Source organism: Trifolium pratense, linkage group LG5 (genome assembly GCF_020283565.1).
Source record: "Trifolium pratense cultivar HEN17-A07 linkage group LG5, ARS_RC_1.1, whole genome shotgun sequence".
Classification (NCBI taxonomy): Eukaryota; Viridiplantae; Streptophyta; class Magnoliopsida; order Fabales; family Fabaceae; genus Trifolium; species Trifolium pratense.
Genome location: NC_060063.1, coordinates 2,443,341 through 2,463,624, shown reverse-complemented (window position 1 = coordinate 2,463,624; position 20,284 = coordinate 2,443,341). Strand labels below are relative to the sequence as shown.

Here is a 20,284-nt window from a genome sequence, read left to right as displayed (position 1 = left end):
TGTATTTGATATGAATCTTCATACATTATAAAGTATCTTGAGAAGAAAAAAATTGAACTTATTTTCAACTCTGTAGGCTGGTTCTCAAATGATGAATTAGTTTTCCCAATATTAGGGGGAGAGAAGCTGAAATTGTGAACCAGAAGTTCAATTGAATCACTTGAAATAAATTATTATTATTTTTATCTCGTCTTGATCCTCTTACAAATTAGTATGAACCAGAAGTTCTAAAGATAATTCATTTGCATAGTCTATGAAATTAATAAACAGCTGCTAATGCTCCAATCAAAATGGATGTTCTTGATGGACAAGCAAATGAAATTTAACCACCCCGAAGCGTGGTAAGCGAATCGGTTCCAAAGATGAAAATCCTCAAATAAGAAAAGGAGCTAAAAAGAAAGATGACCAAGTGAGGATATGATATTGATTTTTCGAGTTCCAGAAGAACTTATCAGGTACCTGAAAGATATGAAAATAAAGATATCTCAATAAATTATGTCATGGATAAAATATGATGGAACCGAGATGAAGTCAACGTTGACAATATTTTTTGCACATAGTAAAGCGCTATATATGTGATAAATGACAATGAGGATCATAGATCAAAGTCTATTAAAGATTATAGACAATGAAATTATTGACTAAATAGATAGACGTGATTGATACAATATTAAACCAGCTTTGCAAATCAAAAGGTTGTTGGACCAGCAGTCCATACACTTGAAGATGAAAATAATTATTACAAATTAGTTTTCGCGCGAAAAGAAAATATACAAATATTTAAAGTTTGACTCATTATTAAAGAATAATGATAAATGTCTACCATTAATTTTTCAAGAGGCGTATTCACCTGAAGTGAATTCAGAACTTCTTAAGTTTAGTTACACATATGTGTTACAATGTGTTTGAATGACTCATTTGATAATGATGATTATATGAAAATCCCAGAAGGATTTAATTTTCGTGAAACACATATATAAACTATTGGAGAAATGACTTAATAAACATGAATAAGTCTCCTTATATACTCGAGCAATATATATGCATGTTGTATAATATTCTTGTTGAATATTTCCAAGTGAGAAATATGAAAATGACAATTTGTTCATTTTAAGAAAATATTTGACAATGAACTTTTTTTATATCTATGTTGATGATAACAATATCATCAAGAGACTCCTTAAGAGCTTGAAATATTGTCATTTCTTACAAAATAAGTATTTGAAGAATATTTTAGAGTTCGAGTAAATGATGAAGAACTAATTGGTCATGAAGTACCACATTTTAGTTCAATTGGGGCCAAATATATTATGGACCTATTATTTATTGTCAATATATCATCAAGTATATATTTTGTTATTTTAGATATGCAGGTAATTTGTTTAATCCTCGTAAAGGTATAGAACACAAACAAACAATATGTTCACATGAAGAAGTACAATTACTCATGGAGATCTATGAAACAAACAACAATAACAATATCATGAAACAAAATGACGAGGAAAGTTGAGCAGTATAGAAGATAAATTGAAATTCTGGCACACTAGTATTAAGATGTTGTACTCAACGCTTCACCACTATAGTATACTTTTAATGCGTGAATCAATGATCCAACATCTAACAGCGCATACACAAGGAATAATAAACTAAACAAACTGAAAGTAAATTAACACAGTGATTTGTTAACCCAGTTCAGCATAAGCCTACTCTGGGGGATACCAATCCAGGAGAGAATCCACTATGATAGTATCAGTTTGAAGCCCTCAATAAACCTCCCGTTTATGACTTCTCACCTAATCACCACCCGTGCTATATCCTACCTAAGACACACCTAGGTATGAGAACCTCCGCTCACCTCCTCTTGATCACAGCCACTGTGATCGTACAATACAAAATTTAATATGTGAAGACACACTTCATAAAACACTTACACCACTTCCGTGCTTAAAAGCTTTGGAATGGTATACACACACTATCTCCTTGCTTAGAAGCTCCAGAGATATTACAATGCACAAACACACAGTTCCTAGTCTAGTGGGAAATCAACACAAGACTTAGAACACAATAGACACAATACTAAAACCTAAACTCACGCTTTGTAAGACTCAAATCTGGTTTCAGTGATTTGAACAAAAGCTTCAACCTTCTTTAAATAGCCTTCACGAGCTCAGGCTAGGTCTTCAGTTAGGCTTCAATGGCATAGCTTGATTAATGGATCCTTCAAGGAATATTCTTCGATTAAAATGTTTTGTTTCCTTAACTTGAAGATCTGATTAGTAAGCAAAACTTGATCACGAGATCCATTAATAATTATGCGTGACAACGCTCCTTATCACAAACGATCATTTATTATGGATTCCATATTTAGAACTTAGGCGCGAGATCTCAACATACACAGGCCCGGCCTACTGGATGTGGTATCCAATGTTGAAGCATTGTACCGAACATCTTGCTTATACTGGATGATAGAAGCATGTAGTTCCACATCAGGAAAGATCATATTTTTTAGCAAAATGGGGCCAACCATACAACGCCAACATAAATCAAGAATATGATTTGGTTGAAGTGTGTGATTCATCAGATACAAGAATTTGTGAGTTTTCTTCTAAATGGTTCTTGCAACGATTCAACATGAAGATAATGTCGCACAAACTACATATTTGGAGAAGATTATATGATAAAGAAGATAAGACATGTCTTTCTACAAAGTCAGCTTCAAGTAAAACTTTTGAGCAACTACTACAACTACATAAGATTATTTGATTTTCTTCGTCTCATATATAATTGTCTTTATGAGGGGGAGATATAAATATGTTCTGCACTCTTTTTCCCTTAACCATGGTTTTGTCCCACTGGGTTTTTCTTGGTAAGGTTTTTAATGAGGCAGTTCACACACAAAGGATGATGTACTCTTTTTCCTTCACTAGGATTTTTTCCAAAGGGTTTTCTCTAGTAAGATTTTAATGAGGCATATCCTCGATGGACATCCAAGGGGGAGTGTTATGAATAATTTGGTGGATGTCCATTAAGCATTGGCCCATTCCACTGGCCCATTATATTGTCCTATAAATATGACTTGTATTGTCATGTAAACATACACCTTGATGAGAATAATACAATCTCTATTCTTTCTCTCTTATCTTCTTCTCTCCTCTATACTTATATATTATTACTATTACTTATATTTCATAACATAAATAAATTAATGGCAAAACAAGAAGAACCTCGAAAACCAAAACTTTAAATCCGAAAATTGGAAGAAGACTTGCGCAACTACTGTGCAGTTTCTTCGGTGTGTTGCCATATGGAAAGTCCCGATACTCTAAAAATGGCAAAGTATCGTGTTCGATACATACTCGATACCGATATTCGTCCGATACTTTCCGATACATGTATTGGAGAAGTATCGGCAATTAATATTAAATTTTAAAAAAATATATAACCGATACGCATATCGGAAAAGTATCGGAAAATTAATTTTCTTTGATGATGGAAACATAGAAGAGAAGACTGATACAATTTGTGTTTCTTTTTAAGTATTAAATGTTAGAGTATGATGTTATTTATGGATAATCAATTATGTTTTTTTTGGGGAGTATTGATGATATTTTTTTGGGATAGTACTAATTGTCCTTTTTAGGTATTTCTTACCTTGATATTTAATTGTCACTTGTTTGCTTATTTTGAGTAATTTCAATGTTAATTTTTTATAATTATTGATTTTAGTTATGTTTACATATTGTGCATTTATATATTTAATTTTAAATAATGTATCCCCGCCGTATTGTATCATATCGTATCGGAAATTTTGAAAATTTTCCCATATCGACATATCAGTATCGTATCGGTATTGTCTCACGTATACGAACTTCATAATTTGCCGCCGTCGTGGGAAGTGGAAAAGGGAGATTTATAAGTTTTTTTTTTATTTATTAATGCAATTTACTATCATTCTGTGAACACTAATTATAAAAGTGAAAATAAGGACTTTTAATGTCCAATTATAAAAATAAGTAACTCAAAAGATGGATTATATATAATCTTTTTATCATCACGACGAAAGAGTTAAAAATCATCAAAAATCTATCAATGTGAAACTTCATTCCAAACTCTGATCCCCTAGAATCCCCTTTCCCACCCTAGATCGGAGACCTATTCCACTTTCCCACCCTAGAATCCACTTAGTTGGTAAACTTAATCGTAAGTAATTTCTTTTTCTTTTCTTTTCTTACATTTTAAAAAGTTATTCTTTTATGTTAATATTTAAATTAAAGGTTTAATAGTTGTTTTGGGTATTGGTAACTCCTCCTTCTGGTTTTCTAATTGGTCTGGAGCTGGGAAGTTAGCAGACAAGGTCCTATATGTGGATATCCATGATCTCCAAATGCGTGTACAAGATGTCTACACTGAGGGGAATTAGAACTTTAATGTGCTCTATACTAATATCCCTACTACTATGTCACAGATTATCTTAAAATTCTCCCTGCGTGTTTGAATGGCTGACTGTTTCACTTGGAAAGGTAATCTTAATGGTATTTACTCTGCCCGAGATGGATATTTTTGGCTTAATAGAGGTGATTTTGCTGGAATTGATATAGACAACATATCTTGGAATTGGCTCTGGCAAGGAATTGGCTCTGGCAACTTCCTGCACCGGAAAAACTCAAATTCTTTCTTTGGACAGCTCTCCATAATTCTCTTCCCACTCGGTCAATGCTCTACCATCGCAACATGCTTCAGATAAACAGTTGTCCTCAGTGTAACCAAGAAATCGAGACGACGTTGCACTGCCTTCGAGACTGTGACTTCGCACACCGATTCTGGCGCTCTATCGAATTCACAGATCAGTCTTTTTACCAGTAGAATGATCTCTATAACTGGCTGCAGATTGGCATAAAAGGTAGATCCGTCTTTATGTTTCTGGCTGCGGTTTGGTGGTTATGGCATGGTGGTAATCTTTTGTGCTTAGCAAATGATCTCTTTTATGCTTCTTTAAACAAGCTTCGAATCCGAATATTGTAACGACCCGATTTTATTATTCGCTATTTAAGTACTTAATTAATTGTTGCGATGACTTTTAATTAATTTAGTGGCGAATAATTATTTAACGGGAACTTAAGTTAACACACGGGTTTATGAGTTTTAACGCGAGTTGGACCGAGCAATTGGGCTTGAGGCCCAATGGGCCTTGGACATACATGGGGGCACTACTTAAGCCCTTTAGAGAGAGAAAACATTCATTTTTCCTTGTTGTTCTCGGAAGCTAGAGAGAAGGGAGAGCGAGAGGAAAGCTAGGGCAAGGGCTTGAATGAGAGATTCGAGGAGCAAAGTTCGAGAGTTCGTCGATCTAAGGTAAGAGAGTAGATTTCATATTCCTGGGTGACTCGAGAAAGGGTAGATTTCTTATGTGCCATTTCCCGGAAACATGTCTCGCTTTGATGATGATCATGTCCAGCCTGAGCGGGATCGAGGGTTTGTCTATCCCTCTTTTCTCTTCCCTCTCTTCTCTTCTTTATGTTACTTTTTGACCTGCTTAGTATTTTAATTGTTGAAGTTGTTACTTGCTCTATATTGGTCATAAATAAGTACTTATGCTATTTGTTGTTCTCTTTGAATGTTTTAGTCTTTGTGAAAACTTGGCACTATTTGCAATTTGTTTGGCTACCACCTTAGATTCAAATTTGTTGACCATTTGCTTGATATGAATGTGTGATGTTTTTAATTGATTCTTATGCATCATTGTTGATTATTAAGGCAAAGCTTAGGGACTCTTACAAATAGTGACCACATTTTTAATCCGGCCTAGCCGTGAGTTTTTTAGCCCATACATTGATCTTTTGTTGATTATGAGAATTCCACACTTAGCTATGTCTCTAGAATTTGCATATGTTCTCTTTAATTGATTTATTGTTTTGATGCATACACGAGGCAAGTTGTTTGGTACCTTGAGCCTATTCTAGCCACCCTTTTTCATTGTATATCGCTTGTTTAACCCCTTTGAGGTTAAAGAAAAATGTTTTGTTTGTGATCTTACCCAAGTTTTGAATATCAAAATATAAAAAAAAAAAAAAAAAATTATGATTTTCTTGGAGAATTAGATACCTTTTTAGTGCTTGTTGCACAATGCACGTCACTAAGTTTGGGGTTGCTTTTGGAATTAGCAACAAATAAAGTTTGGGGTGGCTATACTAGAGAACTAAAAAAAAAAAAAATTATGAAAGAAAAAAATTCAAAAGTTCACCGAAAAAAAAAATATATATATATATGGTAATCCTCTTGAAAACAAAAAGAAAGTGTGTTTGAAATTGGGATAGTCAAATCCAAGAGAAAAAGTGTTTTGAAAAATTGTTCTCTAGTATCAATTCTTGAAAAAAAAAAAGGGTGGGGTTTTATATTTATTCAATCTAGTGGTATCAACTTCAAGTTTTTCTACTCACTTACCAAAATGCCACCATCCACCCTTTAACCAGGCCACGATACAACCGATAAAAGTCCTCTAATGTGTGTGCTCATTGCATGGTAATTGATTTTTGAGAATGTTTGCAAATTTACAGTAGTCTAGTTACGATGTGTTGATTGAGTGTATTTCACCCTTAAACAGGAGAGTCGGTGAGTGTGTGAAGAGATTAAGTGTGGTCAATCTTTGTTTGATGCTCTTTGTTTTACCTAAGTATGAAAACAAGTGCATTTGAATCATGACGAAATTGATAATTGAAATGTTGTGCAAATTGTGTCTAACTTGATTGGGTTTGAGTTTGTGTAGCCAAATGAATTGAGGGAGTGTGTTGTTTTCCTAGAGATTGAAATATTCCTCGAGGAAAAGGAATGGAATAAGTTTTGGGTTGTGATGACATGCGTCATTACATGAAAATAAAGACCAATTGCAACTGATTTTAGAAGAATTTTGACCTATTTCATGGAGGAATAATGCACTAGTTTGAGAATATTTGCAAAGGAAGAAAGTAGCTGAAGATTGGTAAAAAAAAAAAGCCAAAGTTCCTGTTTTTCCGCCTGGGGCGAAATCTTCGTGCCTGGGGCGAAAATTGTATCAAAAATCTGGCCAAGTTGCTGTTTTTCCGCCTGGGGCGAAATTCTTTGTGCCTGGGGCGAAATTTTGCAGGCTGGGGTGAAAATGCTCGTGCCTGGGGTGAAAATCTCATTTATTGGCCTCGACTTTAAAAGGAAGTGGTAGATTTGAGATTAGGGATCGAAAAAACATCATTTTGATGAACATTTAGAGATCTAGGAGCTTGGAGGCAAGGATTGAAGTGTGGAAACACATCAAGATCATCTTGTAATCATGCTTTCTTTCATTCTTTTGATTGTAATGTCTCTTTCTACTATGTGTAACTAAATTCTCACGATTGGTCCTTAGGGGATTCTGATTATTATTTCTCTTGAACCATGTGATTATCATATGTTATGATCAATGAATTACGGAGTTAGTTTATTTGATTATTCCTTATGTTTAAAGCTTTATATGAATTAGTTACTTATATGATGGTTTCAATGATTTGTTTTACTATGACAATAGGAATGAATCATCGATCTAAGAATAATTGATCAATTAACTTTCACTTAAAACATTTCGGATTGTTAATTGAGATTTAATAGATTAAAGTTTGTAATCCTCAATTGATCATAGATTACCTAAGACATTAGGAATCGATGATCAAGGGAGAGGATTATGTTACCAAGACATTGGACATAATCACTTGAGATTTAATCTAATCATGAAACTAAATTGAGTAATTTGTAATCATACATGAAATTACCAAGAGAAGTAGTAATTAGATGAACCAAAAGGATCAATCGTTTTTCTTCTATTGATTTTAATCCTAAGTCAATTTTAAAGTTTATGATCAACTTTGAACCAAACAAATTTCCCCCCTTTTTACATTTAAATTTATGTGTTTAAGTATGTATTCAATTTGTGTTTGAATTATAACTTTTACTACGTACTTGCGATAATTTTTACTACTTGTGATAATTTTGTGTACTTGCAAAATAATCATCAATTTGAAAGTCACAAACTCTTCGAAGATGGATGAGAATGTTGATTTGAAGACTATCTAAGATTCATTGCCTATGAAAATGGATGAGAATATTGATTTGATGACTATGTTAGAGTCATTGCCAACTGATACGGCTATGGAAAAAATTAGCTTTATGTTAGAATTTTAATGTTGTTGTCTTCAACTGATAGACATGTTATATCAAACTCTTCCTTTTTCTATTGCATAATATGCACTAATTATACTAGTATCAAAATTATAGTTATCAACAAGTTTGGAGTTCTTTTTTTGTAATATTATACAGTAATCACAACATTGTTTAATTATTCGTTTTGGTAGATTGACGAAATGGCATAACTATCATAAACTCACAAGATGGTTTAATTTGTTTAGTGAAACTTTGGTCGCAAAAAAGTAATTGACAACTTATAGCTATCAACAGGTTTTAAGTTCCTTTTTTGTGAAATATCTTTTTTAAAATTTCCCTTTTTCCATTTCTTATTCGTTTGCCCACTAAATTGAACCACTCCCCCACCCAAAATAACAATTAGCAAGCAAATGGGGGTGATTTCATTAACCAAAGTGTCTTCTGAATGATATCCATCTGCCAACTTTAATATCTTGATTTTTAACTACTGGATTTCAAGCACGAACGCGATACCGTACGGTACTGTAAACAGAGCTATGAATCCTGGATTGCTGCTGAATGCATCAACCGAAGTGTCTTGTGAACAATGTCGATCTTTCATTGGTAGACTTACCTCCATAAAACTAGGTTGATTTGTTCAAATTAACAACCTGGCTCAGATTTTATAAGTTATCACAACATTATTCTGTGATTCTCTGCAAGAAAACATGAGTTGGCCAAAAGAGTACCATTCTTGAAATTACCTTGCAAATGCTATATAGGAGTGTTCCAAAGAAAACCGATAACCGAACCGCTATCAAACTTCACCGAAAAAAATCACGCTGTGACTTGCTGTTCATGACCTACTTGAATTGTCAGTCACAGTTCAGTTCTTTTTATGTAGTTCAATTTGGTTTTTATTTTTTCAACAGTCCAAATATTTGGTTTGGTTCGGTTTTTGGTTTTTTCTAACTATCCTAATATCAGTTAATAATAATAATTTGGTACAGTTCAGTTCACAAAGAATTTGTTCAGTTCGAAAAGGTATTGTTCAGTATGTAAAGGTAATTTCAGTTCAATTTGGAAACACAGAACTCGGTTCATGGCGAATCATTAACGGCTCGGTTCACTTTTATCAAACTATTGTAAAATTTCAGTTTTCTTTTCTAAACCGAACCACGAACACCCGTAATGTTATATATTAAAACCAAGAACAAATATAATGCTCAATGAACTCATATAGGGGTATATAAGTCTATCTTCCATTGACAAGTCCACTTGTATAGCCACTGTAACCCGCCATTGCTCCATGAACAGAACTTTGAGCAAGAAGTGCCTAGTACACATTTTCAGAAGCGTTACTTGGAACAGCTCGGACCATATAGGTTTGATCTATAACCAAGAAAAGAGAAAGCAATATTATTTCAATTAGTGATCTAGTCTTTGAGTGTCTAAGCACGCATGTGAGTAAGCGCACAATTCTTTATGTATTAAAATTATTACAAACCTATATATTTGATAGTTATAGCAAGTATCTTCTCTTTGGCGAAATGTCCCTGGAGGACAAAATACTTAAAGTAAGCAGTAGAAAATATATTCATAATATATATTGGTGTACTTTTGAACACTTATATCAAATTAGTATTCTAAAATAGCGACGCCAAAACGCTATAACATAGTGATTTTGATGCATCGACTAAAATAGAACAAATGACAATCAAACCTTGATACTATATGCAAAGCCCAACACTGTGAAGAAGTTTGTTTCCAGAAGCATCCTGTTTTTTCCGGATTGCGTGTTCTCGGAATGAAGTTCTTGTCTCGCTACTTCAGCAATCACAATACCCATGTGACCGTTTTTCTTGTGCAATAAATCCTGCACACTGAATCAGTGTTATCAATTGTGGATCATAAAACATAGCAGTTTGTCCAAATTTCACTACGCAGTAGTGCTATAGCTGCTAGTTGAAAACATTCTCTATTAAATAGCATATCGCGGAACAATAATGATTTGTTCAAATTCCACTACAGTTCAGTGCCTTTATAGCCACCATTTAACAAGACTGCATGAAATGAAAGCATACCAGTATATCAAGTAATATTTGGAAACATATAATAGCAAGTAATAACTTCATCTAAGACCCTTCCCGAACTCATCATAGGCTGGTACCAAAACCAAAAAGACAAGCTTATGATAAAATGCATCAAAATTATATAATACCTAGGAAGATGAAAATCCCTTGAAAGTACTACTCTACTTGTATGCAACCTGCCATTGCCCCCATGAACAGAACTTTGAGCAATAATTGTGCAGTACACATTGTCAGAAGCATTACTTGGAACAACTACTTGTCGAACATATAGGTTTGATCCATAATACAGAAACGAGAAGATAATTTTGGTGTGTGCGTTCTCGGCTGTCTCACAAAGCGCGTCATGATAAGGATATCTAATCTCTTCTTCCTTAGACACTCACACCATAACAAATAGTGAATTGAGTAAGATTCTTAGTTTATGTGGATGACATTATACTTGCTGGAACTAGCCTTGTTGAGATTGAAAGAATCAAGAAAATTCTTGACTGTCAATTCAAAATATCTTGGCGTTTTGAAATATTTCCTAGGCTTAGAGGTGGCATAATCAAGGGAGGGCATTAGTATCTCCCAAAGGAAATATTGTCTAGATTTGTTGAAGGATTCTGGTTTGTTAGGATCCAAACCAGCACCAACTCCACTTGATCCAGCTATCAAACTCCACAATGATGACAGTAAACCTTTTGAAGATATATCCTTGTATAGAAGGCTCATAGGGAAATTACTATACTTTTTTTTTTTAAGAAGGGGAAATTACTATACTTGACTAACACAAGACCGGATATTAGCTTTGCCACTCAACAACTCGGTCAATTTCTGCATAAGCCCACAGTTAATAACTATAATGCTGCATGTAGAGTGATCCAGATATCTCAAACACAACCCTGGTAGAGGAATTTTGTTACCTAGAAGCTCTGATCTTCAAATTTTAGGCTTTTCTGACTCTGATTGGGCAGGTTGTCTTGATACTAGAAAGTCAACAACAGGATATTGCTTCTTCATTGGTTCATCTCTTGTATCATGGAAGGCAAAGAAGCAAACTACTGTTTCAAGATCATCCTCAGAGGCTGAATACAGAGCTTTATCAAGTGCTACATGTGAACTTATCTGGCTCTTGTTCTTGCTAAAGGATTTGAAGGTACAATGCAGTAAACCTCCAGCCATATACTGTGACAGTCAGAGTGCTATTCACATAGCATCTAACCCAGTTTTCCATGAGCGCACTAAACACTCAGAGATAGATTGTCATCTTGTAAGAGAGAAACTACAGCAAGGACTCAAGAGACTACTTCACATCACCACAGAAGATCAACTAGCAGACTGTTTGACAAAGTCTCTAGCAGCCACAGCTTGAGAGGGGATGTTAAAATACAATCTTACTCTTGAGGCCAACTTTGCACACTTCATCCTAAGTGCAAGAGTTCACAGCATAACTGCCTTTAGTTAGAGCCTCTTTCCTTTCAGTTATAACCATTTCTAGAAGCTTCCTTGTAGTAATACATGTGTGTAAATAGTAGTGTAGTAGTGAGGAACTCATATATATAGAGTTCTTACACATTCATTTTTCATGTAATCGAAGATGATTCATCAATACAATTTCTTCATTTCTTTCTCTATAGTTTGATATTCTTAACATCTTGATTCTTAAATACCGTATTTCAAGCCTGTGCGCGATACCAGTACCGTAATCGGAGCTATGAATCCCGGATTGCTGCTGAACAACCGAATTGTCTTCTGAACAATGTCGATCTTCCAACTGGTCCAGTGAGTTTTCTTCTTTTTTGTCTTCATTGGAAGACTTGACCTCTATGAATTTAGGTTGATTTGTTGAAGATAACAGCCTGGCCCGCATTCCATCAGTTATGAGTTATGACAACATTGTTCTGTCTCAAAGTGATTCTCTGCATAACATTGCAACAAAACATGATGAGAGCTAGCCAAAAGAGTGCCATTCATGCAGAAAAATGTGATAAATACTACTAACATATGCAAATGCCATCTAGGAGTGTTCCAAAGAAAACCGAAAATAAACCGCGTAATCAAACTGCACCGAGAAAAATCAAGCTGTGACGGGCATTTCACCACCTAGTTGAACTGTCTGTCACAGTTCGGTTCTTTTTGATGCAGTGTACTTCAGTTTATATTTTTCAACAGTCCTAATATTTTTGTAACAGTCCTAATACCAGTTAATAACAACAATTTGGTACAGTTCAGTTTGAAAAGTAGTTGCAGTTCAGTTCAGAAGACAGAACCGGTGCACCAAACCATTATACTAATTTGATTTGGTTTGTTACAAATCATTAACGGTTCAGTTTTCTTTTCTAAACCGAACACTCATAATGTTATATATATTAAAATTTAAAACCAGCAAAAATATCATGATCAATGAACTCAGATAGAAGGGTATATAAGTCTATCTTCCATTGACAAGTCCACTTGTATAGGCAGTGTAACCCACAATTGCTCCATGAACAGAACTTTGAGCAAGACGTGCGCAGTACTCATTTTCAGAAGCATTACTTGGAACAACTGAGATCATATAGGTTGGATCTGTAACGCAGAAAAGAGAAAGCAGTATATTTTGAATTAGTGATCTCTCATTTGAGTGTCTATTCAAGCATGTGAGTAGGCACACAATATGATTGGTGTACTTTTGACCACTTATGTCAAATCAGTATTCTAAAATAGCGGCGCCATACTACAAATAGAACAAATGACAATCAAACCTTTATACTTTGGGATATCCAAATCCCAACATCTTGAAGAAGTTTGTTTCCAGAGCATCCTGTTTTTTTTTTTGGAATTGGTGTTATGGAAAAGAAGTTCCTGTCTCGCTCCTTCAGTAATCACAATAACCATGTGACCATTTTCCTTGTGCAATAAATCCTGCACATTGAATTAGTGTTATCAATTGTGGATCACAAAAAATAGCAGTTCGTTCAAATTCCATTATGCTGCAGTGCTATAGCCACTACTTGAAAACATTATCTATTAAATAGCATATCGCGGAACAATAGTGATTTGTTCAAGTTCCACTACAGTATACCGTCAAAAAAAAAAAAAAGGTTCCACTACAGTATAGCGCCTTTATAGCCACTATTTAACAAAACTGCAAGAAATTAAAGCATACCAGTATATCAAGCAATATTTGGAAACATAATAGCAAGAATCTTAAACAGTATATAACAGAATTTTTTATTATCTTTAGGCCAATTGAAGGTGATTAAATAATGAACCAATAAACTGATTAGTGAAGGTGGCTTATCAAAAAAAAAAAAAAAAACTGATTAGTGAAGGCATTACAAACATTTAGGAAACTGTATCGATGACGCACTGTATCGAGTATCGACCCATCAGCTTGACGACACCAATACCATTTTGAACACTTTCAGCTTCAACGTGTGCTGCGTTTATAGCACATTGAGCATCCTCAATTCTGGATTGTCAACTGAACGGCAACAAAACCACAATGGTTCTAATAAGTAATAACTCCATCTAAGATCCTTCCAGAACACATCTTAGGCTATAGTACCAAAATAAAAAAGACAAGCTTATGAAAAATGCATCAAAATTATATAATACCTTGGAAGATGAAAATCCCTCGACAGCGACAGCAACAATGTCTTAAAGCTATAACTACTCTACTTGTATGCAACCTGCCATTGCCCCCATGAACAGAACTTTAAGCAATAATTGTGCAGTACACATTGTCAGAATCATTAACCTACTTGTCAAACATATAGGTTCTATCTATAATACAGAAAAGAGAAGACAACTAACTTTTGTGTGCGCGTGCTCGCTTGTCTCACATAGCGTCATGATAAGGATATCTAATCTCTTCTTCCTTAGACACTCACACCATAACCAGAAACATATCCATTATCTTGTCTCAAATAGTAAATTGAGTAAAGATTAGCAAGTTGTACGAAGACTAAAACCAATAACTACAACAAAGAAACTTAGAAGAGGAAAAAGGAAATAGCTTTACGTAGATCAATAAAAGAAACAATCTCCTTTCATTCACTGTCGCCGCAGTGACAGACGACAACCACCCTCTCACACCTTCCACATATCGGTCACAGCCAATGCTGGATTGCAAACCGAATTGCAACAAGACAGATTTTCAAGCGGAAAATTTCCAATCAATACTGGATTGTCAACCACAAAACCACACTGGTAACTCCTTGTAAAACCTTCCAGAACTCATCATAGGCTAATATTGGAGGATGTAATCTGTGAATCCAAAACAATTTATACAATACAATTTGCGAATCACACTTAAGCCACTATCAACAGATACAATACAATTTATACAACTAGCTGTATTGGAGAATGCAATCTGTGAATTCAAAACGAAAAAAAAAAAAAAAAAAGTTTACGAAAAAATTACAAAGAGCATATCCAACATATCAATACACGAAAAACAAGTCCCTTATTCCTTCAAATGGAAGAATGCTTTCCTTGTAAGTTATTATCCGACTTGAATTAGGATCTACTTTATAACCAAGCTCCACAATCATTTGGGTACCTAAATCAAGCCAAACAAGTTCTTCATCTTTTCTTACGAAGAATATTTCTCCTTTTGTCCCCACTCCGATAGGACGCTCAACAAAAGGCAATGGTCCAACAGTTAAAAGTTTAGTCCAAGATTCCTCCACACCAAATTCACCTAAAATTGATATATGAAAAGTTGTATCTTTATGATATGAGAACAATGCAATAAACCCATTTAACACCACCAAGTTTATCCACGATGTTTCATCAAATACATAATAATCATCGTCCGAGGGTATGGGTGTTACGAACAACACCTCATTGCTCAAGTAAAATGATACTACAAGTACACATTGTCCATCAGGGCTATCTTCTTCACAAAACCAATGACAAACTCCATCCATGTAGACTTGACTACCCTCAAAACAGTCCAAAGAAGGCGGCATTTCAGTCTCCAGTTTCCTCCAAGTATCACTTCTTAGGCTATATATCTCCCAAAAGGAACATAAAGATTTATATCCCAACACATCTAGAGACATATGTTGGACGCCAACAAGTTCGCCAGTAACAGATACATATCGAATGACCTTATAGTCATTTGTAACGTCGTCATAACCAAATCCATTAAAATGAGTAGAAGTATAAATCATTCCACAACCATCCTCTGACACGTCAAGCGACTCATACACCAGACTCTCCGGAAGGAGCTTGAGTGCCGGTGTAGCTGGATTCCAGAATATATATTTTTCAGAATAAAAAAGTATGCCATTAATACTACCAAAACCAAGATATTGAGTACTATCATGGTTTCCAAATGGACTATCTAATTTAACCTTATTTTCAAACTTGTCACCGTAAAGAGAATATAAACCGTTTCCATAATCCTTTAAGAGGAGAGATGCATCTTCGTAATAAGAACAACGGTTAGAACTAAATAAGAGATTGTTGCGGAACAAGTTCATGAAGTGATGGTTACGGAACATGTTGAAGAAGCGATGATTTTCGAATAAGAGAGACCATGATTTACGAACGCATTCAAATCTTTTCAAAGATTTAAAAGGAAGTTTAGATAGAATGGAGAATACAATATCATCAGGTATATAGTTGTTGTTGCTTACCTTATCATTTGTCGCAGCTACAGATTTCATCTTCAGTAGGGTTTTGGTCGCAAGAGACAACAGTAGTGTTCGTAATAACTTTACTCTAACCTTAGTTTAGTTAGTAGGTAATGAATAAGTGTGGATTGAAACCCCAACTCTGATATAAAATATGTGATTTTTTATTGATAAATAAATGGTATCTTCAGCTAACCAATCGTTAGTTGATTCCGTGGTGATTGACGCTGAATGTGGTGATTGACGTCGATCCTCGCAACTGTGATCGGAAGAGAGCTTGAACCACTTGATATAGAATCCCCAAACAGATTAAACTAGTGGTGGAAAAAAAAATGGTATCTTCTACAATTGGAGAGATCAATCGTGTGTTTGTTTAAATTTTTAAAAAAGTGATTTTATTTTGAAAATATAAATTGAGGATTTATTTTTAGAGATTTTAAAAAAAATCTAAATCTACTTTCCGTTTATCTACTTACAATACATTAAATCGTTTGATCTGCAAAATATACGAACTGGACAAAACAGTACGGTACAAGAAAGAACAACACGGGACAAACGTTTAAGGTTTTGAAGAAACTTTGTGTTATACAATATTTTGTGGACAAAATGTTATTTTGGTATTTTAGAAAACTTGTGCAGATAACATGTCTCATGGTTCTGTATTAGCCCTCAGTTTGTCCAGTATCATGAATAGTTTTAAAATTAAACACGGTACAATTGAATTTGTCCTGTCCAGTCTCTTATTTTTTAGCAGATCAAATGCGCCTTAAAAGAAACTACTACCAAAAAACTTAATTTGTCCTCGTCACTTTTAATAACATTAAAAAAAATTCTGTGAAGTCTATTGAGATAATATAATTACTTTTGTTGGATATTTGAATTGGCTTAATTTTGCTAAAACAAATATACTAACAAGATGTTGGAAAACATGTTACAACATCATATTTATTCAAGGAAATCTCGCGCATTTATGAGAGCATCTGCTATATATGGAAATCCACTTAAAGAGCACGCTCAATGGAGATTTGATCTGATCAGGAGCTTTAAGGATAAGATAAGACTTAATGGTACAACGGTATGATCACAATTATCCTATAAAGTCCTTAAACACTTTTGGAAAGTTTCTATACATTCTTGATGAAGATCAAAAGAAAATCAGATCACCTTTTATGAGCTACAAGGAGCGTCCTATCAGTAATGAAGAAAGAGGAGCGTGCTAGATCATTATATATACGAAGACCGAGCTCAAGACTAAGAATCTCATTGAAAAATATTAGTTACACATATTGAGTCTTTGTTGAGTCTTTTATTGTTTGATTGTAATTCTTGCTTGTGGATTCTATAACACGAGTTAAGAAGTAAGTTTATTATTTTAAGGTTACTCCTAAGCTTTGAAGTACGGAGTTTACCGTGTGTGATTCACTTGAAGCTTTTAAGCAAAAGTGAAGTGTTGTCTTGGCAAGTTGTCGCCACATCATTCTTAACATTGTATAATCAACACAGGTTGTGTTGTGTGAGTGGAAGTGAGATGGGATCTCATGTCTAGGAGTTCCTAGGCAGAAGTTGCATGAGTAGTGTCGAGGTTATAAGGCGTAAACCAAGGGTTTGCTGGAGGTCTTAGTTTAAGGCGTAAATCCTAGGGTTTGCTGGAGGTCTTAGTAACTAGAGCTATTAGTGGATTTCCTTCCTGGATTGGTATCCCCCAGAGTAGGCAGTTGGCTGAACTGGGTTAACAATTACTTGTGTCATTTATTTATTCTCTGTCAGTTTTTATATGTTATATAAGATGTGCCAACAATAGAAAACAACATTATTCACAAAGTAGTTGTTGGGACATCTTAGGCAACATCATTCTAGTAATACCAGAATTTCAATTGGCATCAGAGCAGGCACCCTGTTCTGTTATTTTGGGTGAGCTCCAGGGAGAGTACTTTCTGGTACAATGGATAAAGAAGGAGGGTCAGTGTCTAAACCCCCCTTACTGACAGGTCCTGAGAACTATGATTATTGGAAATCTAAAATGGAGGCTTTCATAAAATCAATTGACAGCAGGACATGGAAGGCTGTGTTACGTGGATGGGAACCACCAATGGTTCTTGACAAAGATGGCAATAAAACTGATGTCAAGAAGCCAAATGATGAATGGACTAAAGATGAGGATGATCTGGCACTAGGCAACTCCAAAGCCTTGTATGCTATTTTTAATGGTGTGGATGCAAACATGTTCAGGCTTGTTAAGAGATGTATTACTGTTAAGCATGCCTGGGAAATTCTGAGAAAAGCTCATGAAGGAACATCAAAAGTTAAGCTATCTAAACTTCAGATGCTCAAAACCAATTTTGAGAATCTCAGGATGAAGGAGGAAGAAACCATTCATGACTTTCAGATGAATGTGCTTGATTTTGCGAATTCGTTTGATGCACTTGGAAAACCTATCTCAGATGAGGAGCTAGTTGGAAAAATACTCAGATCTTTGCCTAAAAGATTTGATATGAAGGTGACAGCTATTGAGGAGGCTCATGATCTTTCAAGTCTAAATTTAGATGAACTCATAGGATCACTTCAGACCTATGAAATTGGCCTAAACAGGAGAAATGAAAAGAAAGATAAGAATCTAGCCTTCGCTTCAAAAAGTGCTGCTGATGACTTACAAATTGAATCTGAAGGTGAAGAAAGCTTAGCTGAATCTATGGCTATGCTTGGAAGACAGTTCAACAAGTTGATGAAGAAAGTGGATCAAAGGCACAAGCCAAATGGTCGACTCAACAACAACAAACAGTCCAGCTTTCAGAAAAAGACAAATGAAGATGAAAGAGGAGTGAAATGCCATGAATGTGAAGGTTTTGGACATATCAGACCTGAATGTCCAACCTTTCTAAAAAGGCAAAAGAAAAGTCTTGTGGTTTCATGGTCTGATACAGATTCAGAGGAGGAAGAATCTGCCAAATTTGTTAATGCTTTAACAGGAGTTTGTGTATCTGACTCAGAATCATGTGATGAGGAGGTAACTTATGAGGAACTAGCTGCTACTTATAAAGATCTTCATACTAGAAGTATAGAAGTTTGCAAAGCATTAGAGAAACAAAAGAAGATCAATGGTAAACTACAAGCTGAGAAAAATGACTTACTCATAAACATTGATAATCTCAATGCTAAGGTTGAAGATCAGAGTAGTCAAATTCAACAGCTGGAAATGGAGAAGTCTAACCTCCTGTGTAAAGTTGCTGAACAGAATGAAGAAGTAACCAAATTAAATGCTGATTTAGATCAAGTCACTAAAGTGGCTAAAATGATGACCAAAGGTACTGATGCCTTTGAGGAAATGTTACATAGACAAAACTATGGGAAACCTAAGCCCATTGGTTTTGAACATGAAAGAGTAAAGCAGCAGATGAAGTTCAACAATGCTACTATACATACTCCAATCAGCAGCACGTTTGTGTCAGGAGGATTGTCGCAACATCTGATGGGACATTCTATGCCCAGGTTCTATAACTGGACATGTCATCATTGTGGCAGGAAAGGACACATTAGGCCTTTCTGCTATAGGCTGCACGGATATCCAAGGAGAGTCCATCAAGAATTCTATACTCCTGTCTTTCCTAATGTTACAACAAGACAGGAATGGAGAGAAAAGAAGAAGATCACAGGTCTAATAGCTCATACATCCTTGAGAGCTTCTTCAAGAGAAACCTGGTACTTTGATAGTGGCTGTTCTAGACACATGACAGGTGTTGAACATTATCTTGAAGACTTGAAGTCATATGCTACCAGCTTTGTAACCTTTGGAGATGGAGCCAAAGGAGAGATCAAGGGAGTTGGAAAACTTGCAAACCATGGCTTACCAAAGCTAGATAATGTGCTGCTTGTAAAAGGGCTTAAAGCAAATCTAATCAGCATAAGCCAACTTTGTGATCAAGGCATGAAAGTTAACTTCACGAAAGCTGAATGTCTAGTTACAAATGAGCAAGGAGAGTTGTTAATGAAAGGAGTAAGGTCAAGAGACAACTGCTATCTCTGGATTCCTAAAGAAGAAGATGTACCAACATGTCTTATTAGCAAAGAAGATGAGGTAAAGTTGTGGCACCAAAAACTTGGCCATCTGCACCTTAAAGGCATGAAGAAGGCAATAGCTAAAGAGGCTATCAGAGGACTTTCAAAGCTCAAAATAGAGGAAGGAAGTATATGTGGAGAATGTCAAATAGGGAAGCAGACAAAGATGTCGCATCCAAAGTTGCAACATCTTACCACAACAAGGGTTCTAGAATTACTGCACATAGACTTGATGGGGCCAATGCAAGTGGAGAGCCTTGGAGGAAAAAGGTACGCGTTTGTCATGGTAGATGACTTTTCTAGGTTCACATGGATTGAATTTCTAAAAGACAAATCTGAAAGTTTTGATGCATTCAAAGAACTTTGTCTTCAACTCCAAAGAGAAAA

The 20,284-nt window shown here is 35.1% G+C and overlaps 1 protein-coding gene across 17 annotated transcripts; it reads right to left on the bottom strand.

Moving 5' to 3' along the window:
• Positions 1 to 8,509: 8,509 nt before the first annotated feature.
• On the bottom strand, positions 8,510 to 16,129 carry LOC123885110 (F-box/kelch-repeat protein At3g23880-like). Of its 17 annotated transcripts, none has more exons than XM_045934362.1 (9): positions 14,016 to 15,943; positions 13,818 to 13,891; positions 13,543 to 13,683; positions 12,962 to 13,121; positions 12,694 to 12,785; positions 10,364 to 12,136; positions 9,866 to 10,025; positions 9,650 to 9,698; positions 8,510 to 9,534 (listed from the first exon to the last, which is right to left on the bottom strand). In XM_045934362.1, exon 1 carries the CDS (start codon positions 15,875 to 15,877, stop codon positions 14,645 to 14,647), a length of 1,233 nt encoding a protein of 410 aa, XP_045790318.1. In that variant the 5' UTR covers positions 15,878 to 15,943; the 3' UTR covers positions 8,510 to 9,534; positions 9,650 to 9,698; positions 9,866 to 10,025; positions 10,364 to 12,136; positions 12,694 to 12,785; positions 12,962 to 13,121; positions 13,543 to 13,683; positions 13,818 to 13,891; positions 14,016 to 14,644. The 17 variants fall into 17 exon arrangements, with proteins under 17 accessions (XP_045790318.1, XP_045790308.1, XP_045790321.1 ...); XM_045934352.1 differs by having other exon boundaries at positions 13,570 to 13,683; XM_045934357.1 differs by having other exon boundaries at positions 9,208 to 9,534; positions 10,364 to 11,051; positions 11,141 to 12,785.
• Between the last annotated feature and the right edge of the window lie 4,155 nt (positions 16,130 to 20,284).

Excerpts from the sequence above, each read along its gene's own strand:
- LOC123885110 (XM_045934364.1), bottom strand. The coding sequence starts at position 15,877 with ATGAAATCTGTAGCTGCGACAAATGATAAGGTAAGCAACAACAACTAT.